The 13,290-nt window shown below is 47.6% G+C and overlaps 1 protein-coding gene across 1 annotated transcript in view; it reads left to right on the top strand.

Moving 5' to 3' along the window:
- Positions 1-502: 502 nt before the first annotated feature.
- Positions 503-13,290, top strand: part of FABP3 (fatty acid binding protein 3) — an 83,406-nt gene continuing 70,618 nt past the window's right edge. Inside the window, exon 1 of the mRNA XM_069623043.1 lies at positions 503-691. Coding sequence (XP_069479144.1) covers positions 619-691 — 73 coding nt within the window. The 5' untranslated portion in view covers positions 503-618. The remainder of the gene's footprint in view (positions 692-13,290) is intronic.

Raw genomic sequence — 13,290 nt, 5'->3', positions numbered from 1 at the left:
CAACACCTCCACTACCCATGACTTTGCAACATAAATCTAGATTTAATAGTTTCAAATAACTACATTAGGAAGTACCCTCGTGTAGCGCAAGTGGAATCAAACCCCTAGTGCCCAAACACTTCTACCTACCCTTATAATATTCATATCCAAGCATGTCTCTGTTCCTTGAGACATGCACAAAATACATGCTTATAGTGGCATGTCTGATGCTGAAAGGACTGAGATGGGAATGGATTGACAGCGACATGATAACGCTGGGTGCTGGGAATTAAAAACGCGACGTTACCAATCCATACATGTTCTGGCATGCACATAACGCACAGACGAACGCAGAGGTGTGCGTTTCATGGGACTTTACCATAGAAATGCTAGGTGCCACACCCCCCCCCGCCCACCTCCCCCCCCCCGTGTGCCTGTGGCCTCCCTGATGCAATTCCTAGCGATGCCACAGCCCCCTGGCTGGAGCTGTGCCCCGCCCTGTGCCGTAGACTGCAGCAGTCTCTCTTTAAATCCCACCACGTGGCCCGCAGCAGGCTATTTAAAGGACGGCAGCCCGCAGGCTGAGCAGATACACGGCTCCCGTCCTCTCCTCGCACGCACGCCGCCCAGTCTGTCACCATGGTCGAGGCCTTTGTAGGAACCTGGAAGCTGACGGACAGCAAGAATTTCGATGAGTACATGAAAGCCATCGGTAAAGTGCTATTTTAATTCCGGTTCGTAGCAGCTCCTTGGCAACTGTGCAGGGCTGTCGAGAGATGCCCCGATCCGCGGCGCATGGATATATATATAATGCATACAGGTGCAGCAGATAAGATGTCATATAAATATGCATAATGTGGCCACCGTATTTTCTGCCATCGTCGTGTGATCTAGGCGCTGTAGCTTGTGCGAGATACGCGAGGAGCTATCTTTGCACACTATTCGTTGGGGTTGTCTGAGGGATCGGTGGCTGGACTACGGGCTTGGGGCATATGTGGTGTCATGGACTCCCCCGCCCCGAACAGCAGGCACTGCCCGTGGTGTTATGCGGGTCCTGTGCGGTGTCTTTGTAGGGATGTCTAGGTGAGGGGTTAGATTCCCAGACGGGTTGCCTGGTGGGGTGCTATGGGCAGGCTGCCTCGTGTCGCGTGGGTGTTTTGTGTCAGGTGAGGTTGCCTAGCGGGGATACGTGTGTAGTATGGTGGATAAAGTGTGCGCTTGCAGAGCGTGCTAGGTACTGTGCGCTTGAGTAAGTGCAAGCGGTTTTCTACTGGAGGTCGAAGGTCCCAAAATGCAAGCCCCTTGTATATTGTGCAATTGTGGATGGGTGGCTGCACTTTTCAACAGTGACGGAGTGGGGCACATTTTGCGGAGTGTGGCATGCTTTCGGAGCCGTGGCAGGCATACCGCAAAGGTCCTCTGACTGTGAGAGTGAAAAACGGATTCTTAAAAATCAGATTATCAATGGAAACAAGTGGATGCGAGCAAAAAAACGCTCTGCCTGGATTGGTCCGCTCTGGGTGGCTTTCAAGAGCAAGCAATCTTGGAGGACTATTATGCAGGCATGGGGCCGGGGCCGGAGCCAGGCTCGCCGAAGGACGTGAGTGGAATAAAGAGCCTTTATGCTACTATCGAAGGCGGGCGTTATGAGTGAAGCATCCTCGGTGCATGGCGGGGGAGGAGAGGTGGGAGGGGTAGAGGGGCACTTCCTTTTTCACCCTGAGCAGGAGGAGATTCGATATTGGAAACCGGCGCGATCCATTGCCGCGGTGTAAGCATGCACCCACCCTTTGCCGCGCCCCTTCACACGCAGAAGCGCCAGGCGCGGTACCGTATTACCCGCTACATCCGTTTTGCTTCATTAGTTACAAGAACAAGTGAGCGACGCAGGGGAGTTGCTAGGTCTGGAAATGACCCGGGGCTAAGCTGATGTCGGAACTGTTGGGACTGGGGGCTAGCTAGTCTTTTGGCTGTAGCTCCTGAGATTCTATCCGGGGCTACAACCAAAAGATCAGGGGCTATAGCCCCCCCCCTAGCAACGCCCCTGGAGCGACGTACGGTATCTCTCCCAAGGGAGTTGCTCCGCGTTGTGGCAGTCTAGATGTACAGCAATCATAGACGGATAACAGAGCGGGCAAACACAGCACAACTGCAAGCGGAGTAATTCGTGAAAAGCGTGTGTGGCAGTTAGGCGCCCCGCCCCATTTGTTGGTGCAGTGCCAGTGTTATGTTCCGCCCTCCGTCCCGCTACGCGGTGACCCAGGGGACTTAACAGCCAGGATCCGTGAATGGCTCCACGTTTTGAGGAATGGGAACTGCATATTTTGACTGCCAATACAGAAGGTTAATGCAACTATGTGGTCTGAGGTGCGTGCAAACGTCGGAAAGTGTTCTTCCATGAAGGATGGACACTTTCCTCACAAACACCATAACCTGACATAGAAAGAATGTGGTCCCAGGTGCAGGCCTCTGTTTTTGCATGGGCCTGATGTATGGCTTGACAATAGCCCTAGCAGCCACCAGGAGGGAGATTCTCCTCCGAGCATCACTGGTTTGCAACAACAAAAAAGATGAAAAATATACTCTACTGACACGTTTTCCCCTATATAAATGCAGCATTTCTTAGACTGCAGCACCACTTTTGTAGTTTCATGAAAGTTTAAGAAAACGTTCTTAAACTAGAAAAGTGGCAGTCTTTTAAGAAATACTCGCAATGCCAATGGAAGACGTGTTTCCCTCAGAAGAAGCGATTTTAGCAGCGTTTGCTGCTGGTAAGCACCCGCACCCCCTCCCAATACACCCACCAACTTCAGAATGGTGGTGCTGGAAACTGAATGTAAAGAAAGTCATATTTCCACAATTTTATTATGAGCTCAGAATAGCTCTAGCTAAAGCTGCTGAAATCTCTCATTGGGGGGGAGTGGCATTGCGAGGATTTCTTAAAAGACGGCCACTTTTCTGATTTCAAAAAGTTTTCCTAAACTAGAAAAGTGGTGCTGCAGTCTAGGAAATGATATATTTATAAAGGGGGAAACGTGTGCCGTAGAGTTTATTTTAACTCCTTTTTTGACGTGCTAAACCAGTGCTGCTGGGAGGAGAATCCCCTCCATGTGGCTTCCCTGCATTCTTGATGGATGCTAGGTCTGTTGTCAAGCCATAAATCAGGCAAATGCAAAAGCTGAGGCGTTCATGTCACTGCACCATATTCTTTCTTTATCAGAATATGGTGTTTGTAAGGAAAGTGTTCCTCCTTCATGGAAGAACACTTTCCTACGTTTACATGCTCCTCAGAATCGGCCCCTAGAATGCTTCACAGCGCGGAGGATGGTGAAATAACTCAATGAACAGGATGAACGCTTTGTAAATTAGGCCCTATAAACGCCTGACAGTATAGGGCTCCAAAGCGCGCGGCACAAAATGTCGGCCGGGGAGCTACATTAGAAAGTGTGCACCTGCTGGTGCTCAACACAATATTATAGCTCAAGGGGGGAAAACATACAATTAATAAAATGACCACCCCACAGTGTATGCCTTTACAAATTGCTGAGCTGTTGTGTCGAGAATAAAAGGTGCACATCATTTATTTCTTCCTGAACAGTGAACACCTCATTCTGGAGGAAATGGCGCTGGTGGTAAAATAGTGAAATTGGTGATACATACCACAGGGGGTATTTATAGTACCGGTGATACTAGCCCATCCATATCGTTGCCTATAGACCAGAGGAGCGCCACCTCCTTCCAGTTAAGCCTGTTCTCCGTTGGCTGTGGTAGGAGGAAGGTAGATTTAAAATTAACAGCCCACTACTTCGATGAAACGGAATTCGATTGATTTTTTAAAAAATGGGGTCACATGGATTTCAGCTTCGGGCCTGGCTCGGCTGCAGCATGCTGTGCGGATCCAGGCGCGGTGTCCCTCCGGGAGGCATTTTCTGCCATCTGCCCAGAATTGATTTCAGTTTCCCCTCCCCCCTCCCTATACCGAGTGCTGCGCTCCTGATTCTGCACAGTCAGGCGGGGAGTGGTGGGGGGATGTGGGCCAGGCCAGCAATCTGCTGCGTAAGACATGATCCGAGCAGGCCTCTCAGTGCATTTCCGTCTGCGAGCGTCTCTGTGGGTAGCCATAAATCACAGAGAGGCGATAGCCGGCCAACAGGCGGCTTAATTACTTAGGCAGGCAAACGAAGGGACATCTGGAGATTTCAGGACAAGGAACATTGTCTCTTCCCTGCTCCTAGTCCTGCCACAACTGAGACGCGACGTACGACGGGCACCCATGTAGCCCTTTGGGGGCACTAACCAGCCACCCCCCCCCCTCCACCATGGAACCAAATGCGCTGGATGGCTCAGTGGCCAGGATTCTATGTCGCCTCGTGTCGCCTCGTGTAGCTGTGGTCGGGGTGTGGCTGAGTTCCTATTTGCTTATTACACCACTCGCTCTGCCCGCTCTATATAGTTAGCTATGGTGCATGGAGTGATTTGGGGAGAAAGGGATTTATTCGTGGACAGCATTTAGCAACTGAACCAGACGGAGTTGTATTTACAGTTTGCAGAAAAGACCACTCGTGACGTTGCTGAGTGACCCAAAAGTGGTGTCTGGTGATTTTTTTTAATCGGAGGGCTCTAAATGTTTCGTGCAGATGCAGGGTGATCTAGCGCAGCGAGGGAGCCGGAAGTAGCCAAGGAGGATCGAGTAGGGAGGGGGGTGTAAAAAAGAATGGATACAAAAGTTTAAATGGTGCATTTTACAGCATGTTTTTTGTGAAAAATGTGGTCAAAAGCCACGGTTTTGTAGGGTAACCCATGAAAAAATTGAATAGGTGCAAGTCACCAACAGTGCACACAAGCATTTTCCGACTAATTTTCTTGATGACTTTGCCCACAATGAATGCCAGTATAAAAACATTTTCATGATGATGGCTGTGTTTACTCAGGCTGCACCAAATACATGCTACTATTACCATATATGAACATACTCCTGTTGGCTTTGCCAGTAAAAAATGCCAGGCCACAGTTAGAAAATATGCCCAGACTAGCTCCACCAATGTAGGCAAATGTAGCCAATGTCACTTCTTTAGCAGCTACGTAATAACACTCATCTTGTTTAGTTTACCCTTTATGACCAGTAAAAAAGCCATGCCAACGACAAAAAAAACATAACCAGACTGGCTTCAACAATGCAGGCCAGTCTAGCCATGTAACCCCACTTATGTTTGCTTTAACCTTGATTTCCAGTATAAAGTGTCATGCCAGAGTCAGAAAACGTATCCAGACTGACTGCTTCAATGCAATGCAATCCAGTCTAGCTACGTAACAACACTTATCATGCTTACTTTAATGTTGATGCTCAGTTACCCCCTCCCCAAAATCAGAGGCATACACCCAGTGCACCTGCAACCAACCACACACATTCATACACATTCAGTCACACACCCATTCTCATAAACAGCATTCCTAATTTTCACCTGGGCACCTATAACATACACTCTTTCATTCACAAATATACACAAATAACACATGGGTCCTAATTACAAGAATGGAGGTAGCTAATAGCTCCATGGCTGCCTCCGTTCCGGGCTCCATTACTGGGTTCCTGCAATGGGGATTTACCGGGTTACTCCGAGATAGAAGGACCCGGTAAGTCCTCCATGCAGGAACCCATCCCCATTTGAGCCCCCATAGGGCTCAATGGGAATGGGGAGGGAGGTAATGACGGGCAGAGTACAACTTGCACGTTATTGCCTCCCTCTTCCACTCGCAGGACCCGGAAAGCACACCTGGTTTTACCAGGTGTGCAATGCGGGTCCCGCGATGGGAAGCCTGAAATCAGTGCTCCCGGAATGAAGGGGGCTGGTGCTGTACCGGCCCCTTTCATTCCGGGAGCGACAGCCTTATAATGAGGCCCATGGTCTTTCATTCACGTGCACACCCAAACAAGCACTGATTCCTTCACACACAGCCATCCTTGCCTGCAGCCACCGTCCAGAATCTGCTCCACAGCCACCAGGACAGGCTTCCACGAAACATGAACAGGAAGCAGGGAGAACTTCCCGGTCCCTGCACATGCACGGAGGAGCCGGAGAGCACCCTACTCAACGCCCCAGGTGCTCTGAATGTGCATGGACACTAGGAGTACCCCCTACACACATTCAGAGCTGCAGTACCACAGCCTGCATCTCGAATGGTCCATGCAAGGCAGAGGAAGCAAAACACCCCAGGTCTTACATGCATGCTGGGCTACAGGAACTGTCAAAGGTAAACCAGATTTCCCTTTGACAGTTCAAGCCAGTCCAGGAGTGCTCCCCCAGCCGCTTGCTGCAGCTGAGGGTGTGTTTAGTGTTTTCATGGGGCTGGCTTGGCTGCTCATCCAAAATGTGTGACATCTGGGTGATGAATGGCAAATGAGCCCCGTCGCCCATTATGAACAAGACACCCCTGGCAGGGTCTCATTGTTTGAGGCAGGTGGCCTTGCCTAAGTCACCGGCCCATCCTTTGGGCCACGGCCAGCACACATTTGCCATGCCCCTTTTCCAGTGCGCCCCATGCCCCACTTGATTTCAGATCTCACTGAGTGTAGGTACCCACACCTAGCCGTGGGGTGGCTGAGGACCTGCAGGGAGATGCTGGTGAGGGTTGATAAGTTATGACTCCTAACCATTGTACTGGATAAAGCTTCTTTCATGCGCTTGCATCATTACTTTCACTGTTTGCTTCCTAGGTTAACAGGGACGTCATTTGGGGGTCGCCAGAGGTCGCAAGTGTGACCTCTGAAGTCCCCCTTGCGACCTCTTAAAAAAAAAAAAAAAAATTTTGCAGTGCAAGCTCCCGGGCTGTGGCCAGCACCATGTGGCTCTTTACTTCTGGAGTGGCTGGCTTTCTTGTTCAGGCCCCTTAAAAAAAGAAGAAAAATAAGTAGATAAGGACCACAAGTCTAACGCTTTCAGCACTGAACCTAAATAAGAAAGAATAGGAATGCCAAAAATGTGTCTTTCTGGAATTCTATACAATAATTGCTAGACTCATTAAAGGTTTATTTCGGGCACACTTCAGGGGTTGAGTCACTGCTTTAGTCTGTTCTCAAACCCCTCTACTCAGCCTTTCACCCTTCTGAGGTCGATAAATCAAATACCTCAACTCAACCTTTCATCCTTCTGAGGTCGATAAATGAGTACCAACACAGGTTGGGTGTATATTTCTTCTATGTAAAGCGCTTAAGCGTAAGTGCTATATAATAACACATCATTAGGGAATGGACGTCTGCTTGCAAACACAGTAATTTGGTAATATGGGCCTATACACACTGATCTTAACGATACATATGGCGATCTATTCAGGTATGAAATGTACATCACATTATAGTAATATCGTAACCATATTTTTCGTAGTGTACAATGCTATGTGATGCCACTTCCTGTTTTGCCAACGGGTGAAAGGTCGTGTTCCATCGCTTCCCGCGATATCACTTTGAGGTGGGGTCAAATGCCATCACTTCCTTTGATGTCATCGGGGGTCAAGGGTCGTGTGATGTCACTTCCGCTACCCCGGGCATTTTGGTGAAATGACATCCCTGTAAGTTAAGGTATATATATTGCCACGGAACATTAAGCAGTGGAGGGGGGTGCTGAGGAGTGATGGGACTGGGCGTTCTGACCCATCCCCAAGATGCATGGCTGTAGTGACGTCATTACTCTGTGTCAATCAAATATACTATTCAGTAAAGCTCGCACATGCTGCCCAATCCGTCTCTCTCATAGCAACAATTTATAACAATGCCGTCTGGTGATGGGCATGACCCTGTGGACAAACTACCACCCTGCTCTCCCCAAGTCGCCTGCCCTTGGCTGAGAAGGCTTTGTGTTTCCTCCAGAGGCACCTGCTGTTGGCTGAGAGTGCCCCGTATTTCCTCAAGACATCCCTACTGTTGGCTGGGAGATCCCCGCATTTCCCCCGAGGAGTCTACTGCTGGTTGGCAGTGATATGATAATAGTTTATTTATATACAGTGCCCACTCCCTCCACCCCAGGTGATTGATGTAGACTGGGGGTGCCCTAAGCAACCCCCGAGGTGACTGCTGCTGGTTGGGAGGGCCCTGCGCTTCCCCTGGGCCGACTGCTGTTGGCTGGGAGTGCAAACAAATGAGCTCAATTCATATCTCTATCATTTTTGACTATGAAGTCTTTTGCAACCTATTTCAAATCCAAGATGTGGTGAAGTGGGGACTATGGCTTTCACTGACGCTGTGGGGAGCCAGCCGCACATGGCCGGTAACGGCCCACCAGCCTGAGCCTAGATAGGCCATAATGAAGCGAGCGGGCTGTGGGCCATTACCGGCCTGCACTCTGGGATTTATCCGTGGTGCAAATGTTTTTTCCCTGCGAGATTGGTGTCGCTTGCACACCAATCTCCGAGGGAGGCACAAAAAGAAAACAAGATGGCTGCCGTCATAGGGAAAGGGACTAAGTCCCTTTTCCTTTTCTATAATAGAGATGGGAGGAGCTCCAGGACTGGAGCACAAAGCTCCAGTCCAGCAGGTTAGTGGGGAACCGGGAGGGAGTGGGGAAGGGGTAAGGATTGTTTTGAGGGGGTGGGGAGGAGCTTGGAATGTTTTGCAGCAGGACCAGGTGATAATTATTTAGTTGCACCCAGAAAAGACAGATTCTCATTGTATAAACTGTCTTCCCCAGGTGCGAATACACTATTCAGAGCCTTCACACTTTCATCTGGCGGGGACCTGTCTATGCCTCTGAGTGGTGGGAAAAAAGGGGGTCATGCTCACCATATTCTGTAGGGGCCCACTTCATTTTGTGTTACACGACTGTTCTTGTGTCTATGGCTAGGGTTTTTGTGTCTCCAAGCTTGTGTCTCCAGAAAAATCAAGCAATCTGAGGCTTATGTCTCCCATGGACAAGAAAGCGGCTGAAACAATGTGCATCCTGTCTCAAGGTTAAACAAAAACAGTACTGTTAAATCTTTTCTACCCCAAATATTGTTGACGGTGGTGGTAGAATTTGCAATCTGGAAACCTGGGTTATAATTTCTGCTTCTGCCTTAAAAACTGATTTTTTTGGCGAATTCTATTACCTTTCAGAGCCTTGCTCCGCTTACTAGGCAAAAGCGGACAAGAATACAATACTGACCATTATAAAAGTAAGTGTTCTATAAAAAAAACAAATCAAGCACTGGCAAAACCTATACTTTTGGCTTTTGCCGTTCATTGTATTTTACATATATATGTAAGAATCTGTTTACCCCAAAAAAAATGGGCCCACTTGAAAAAAACATGCTGCGGAAGGGCTGGTCATCATGCCACAATTAGGTGAGGTGTTAGCCTCTGTTGCCCGATAAACTGTACGTTGCAGCTGAGTTTATGAAGACTGCTAAGGAACCCCATAAACGCATTTAAATCTCTGTACCTCCGAGCATTGCATCATCATTAATATCAAAACACTTTCAAAGTCCCAATTACGCAGGGACATAAACCATGTCCAATAGAACACTATAACCCCTAACAATGTTTACGGCAGAGTCAAAAAATACAGACAGTACCACTGCGAAATAGGATAGACAAACGCATTATGGGACCCTGTATATGTAGGCATGTACTGCTTGGCAACAGTCTTTTATCTCAATATCCAAATGTTGTGCAATACTAAGACTCAGGGATGTCATTTAGGGGTCGGCAAGGGTCGCAATTGCGACCCCTGAGGTCTCCCTTGCTACCCCTAATATAAAAACGTTTTTTTCTTCTTCTTTTAATGCAGGGGGCTGTGGCCAGCACCATGTGGCCCTTTGCTTCTTTGGAGTGGCTGGGTTTCTTGTTCAGCCCTCAAATATCACATTTACAAAGAATAGGGGTTCCACAAGTCTAACACTTTCAGCAGTGGCCCTAAATAAGAAAAAATGGGCATACCAAATAATTTGTTTTTCTGGAATTCTATATAATAATTGCTAGACACGTTAAAGGTTTTTTTCAAGCACACTTCAGGGGGCGAGTCACTGATTTAATCTGTTTTTAAACACCTACATTCAGCCTTCCATCCTTCTGAGGTCGATAAATGGGTACCAAAACGGGTGAGGTGATATTGTATGTACATTAGCTCTATATAAAGCACGTAAGCGTAAGTGCTATGTAATAACACATCATTATCATTTGGCCATGCACGTCTGCTTGCATTCATAGTAATTTGGTAAATGGGCCTATGCACACTGATCTTAATGATATAAATGACGATCCATTCTTGTATGAAATGTATATCACATTATAGTGATATTGTAACCATATTTTTCGTAGTGTACTTGGGAACAATGCTATGTGATGCCACTTCCTGTTTTGTCAAGGGGTGAAAGGGTGTGTTCCATCGCTTCCCGTGATATCACTTCGGAGTGGGATCAAATGACATCACTTGCCATGATGTCATCAGAGGTCAAGGATCGTGTGATGTCACTTCCACTACCTCTGGTATTTTGGTGAAATGACGTCCCTGCTAAGACTCAGCACCACTGCCAGTAAGCATTCTGCATAACCTGGGTGCACTGAGAGGAGAACACATAATACTCGTGATATTCTCTGGGTTTTGCTACACAAGTCCACTCGTAGGACGCAGAATGCACAATTCCTTTGGCCTTCAAATCCAATTTTGAGCCCTTGTTATGGGGTCCATTTACAAAGAAGTTACCAGTAGTAAATGGCTTTCTCCTAGAGTGAGACTAGTCGATAAACATATAAGTTACCAGTAGTAACTCTGGCTTACTCATGGAGTGAGACTAGTCGTTAAACATAGAAGTTACCAGTAGTAACTCTGGCTTACTCATGGAGTGAGACTAGTCGTTAAACATAGAAGTTACCAGTAGTAACTCTGGCATACTCATGGAGTGAGACTAGTTGTTAAACATAGAAGTTACCAGTAGTAACTCTGGCATACTCCTGGAGTGAGACTAGTCGATACACATAGAAGTTACCAGTAGTAACTCTGGCTTACTCCTGGAGTCAGACTAGTAGATACATATAGAAGTTACCAGTAGTAACTCTGGCTTACTCCTGGAGTGAGACTAGTTGATACGTATAGAAGTTACCAGTAGTAACTTTGGCATTCTCCGGGAGTGGGATTAGTCGATACACAAAGAAGTTACAGTGGTCAATGCAGCTGCTCTTATTAGCTCTCCAAGCATTTAGAAAAGGTTGGCAACACAGGGCAACTTCCTCACTGTTCATGTGCAGTTGTCTCGTTTATTGTATTCTTAAAACATCTAATAACTTTAATGATGACAACCGAAGCAGTGGAAAACAATAATGCAGAGTAAAGCGAAACGAAACGTGTGAACCAATGATGAAGCAAGGATTGGAAGATGTAAATGAAACACCAGCCACTGAGCAGCCTCTCACATCACCCCAGACTGGAGCGTACCATTGCACGAAATCAGGCAGCTAAGATTGCTTTTCGGAAATGTCCCCTTTATTGACAGCCCCCCCACTTGTTTTTTTTCTTCTTTTTAAATCAGTGGAGATACCCGGTGCCTGCTTGTATGGTGACATGTCACACAAGTTGTATGAAGGAGACTGGAGGTGGGTTCTCTCTTGCGAGAATGTGGTCTCCCCCAACTCCTTGCAGATGAGCAGACTGTCGGTGGGCGCTGCCTGGGCAACAGTGAGATGGCTCAGTCTCGTTTTTCTCCCTCCAATGACTTTTCCTAAAGATATTTGTTTTGATTAAAGGCGTGGGGGGCACCGAGCTGTGAAACAACAGAGAGAGCTGTAGAGGAAGGACAGTGGCTACTTGTTGCTCAGATAATTCAAGTCCCTCTCCATCGTTTGTCAGGTTTTCTTTCACCATGACTCCTTTTAATCAGTCAAAAATGAATTGCATTCAAAACAATGTGCATAACACTGAGAAATCCACAGCCAGGGAGCAGAATTCCTACAAAAGAAAATCACCATCTACCAGCCGACTAAAACACTCAGATCCAGCAACGACAGCCGCCTCGCACCTAAACCATACACGAGGAACAAACGTGGTGAATCAGCCCTCTCTTGCCTAGCCGTTAAACTTTGCAACTCTCTCCCCAGAGAAATATGAACCATGAAGGACCATCTAAAATTCAGAAAACTTCTAAAAACCTGGCTCTTCAAGTCAGAACGGGACGAAAACAAATGAGCAACACCCACGCCCATGGAATGAACACAGGAATGGAAAGACGGGGGACTAGGCCAGACCGCAGTGAAGTTCAGGGAAGTATTGAGGCCTCCGAATGGAAGGGAGACCCAGGTGCACCCGTTCCCATAGAGGGACCTACCATAAAACAAATGAGACAGTCGGGACCGACCTAATTGAATCACAGACAGAGGGCATTAGAATTAAAGGGGAAGAGTGGCGACCAAACTGCAGGACACAGGGAGCTCAAGGGCACAGGGAAGAGATGCCCCCTCCACAAGGGGCCCATGGAGGTGATGGCTGCTGCATACCGGGATGTGCCAGCAGGTAAACTGATGTAGACATCCATTTGTCTGAACTCTGGGGTAGAAACGGTATCACCACTAAATAGCCATGTTAACGACCCACACCTTCGCACAGAAAATAGGAGTGGGAATGGTAGCACATCACAATGTAAAACATTGCCAGTGATATGTGCCAGATGTGGCCAAAACCGAGGGGGTACGATAAAGTATTACCACTAACCAATCCCACTAAAAAGCTCATCCCTCTACATACACCCCTCAAACTCTAAACTAAACACATCCATACCTCTACAGCACAACAAACCACACGCACTTCACTACACCGCAACAGCAAACAAATCCACACATAGCCACGCACAACAGCACATGACGGCTACTGACTTAAAATTCACACCTATGCTCAGCAAACAGTGTAAAGCGAACTTAAGCTGCCAACAGCACATTTGGCTCTCTTGCTCTTTTTTCCCACTCAGTCCTACTAACTATCCCCCCCCCCACACCTTACACTATTGCTTTACAGATCCGCCAGAGCGCCAAGGGACCACACAGGTGGTTGTATTGCACGGTATAAAAATCCTTTAACATAACATTGAAAAGTATACACCCTGCACTCCTACGTTCTTCCCTCTGTTTGCATCTTAAAAATCACATCACACCAAGGTGAGGACCGCTGAACCTGCCCTCGCTGTCCTACCTCCCTGCCTCTGGATCTCTCTCCCTCAAGCTAACAGCATTCGTTGCTTCCTGGCCCTGTAATTACTAAAGCGTTCCTGCTCCATCTTTTCTTAGCGCCAAGAGACCCCTCCTTGTTGGTGTACCCTTCTCTCTTCAAAAATCTTCAAATTCATAATATAGTGTTT

This window comes from Ambystoma mexicanum, chromosome 11 (assembly GCF_040938575.1).
Source record: "Ambystoma mexicanum isolate Mex_15411 chromosome 11, UKY_AmexF1_1, whole genome shotgun sequence".
NCBI lineage: Eukaryota > Metazoa > Chordata > Amphibia > Caudata > Ambystomatidae > Ambystoma > Ambystoma mexicanum.
The sequence above is the reverse complement of the archived record's forward strand: the minus strand, read 5'-3'. Positions and strand labels throughout refer to the sequence as shown.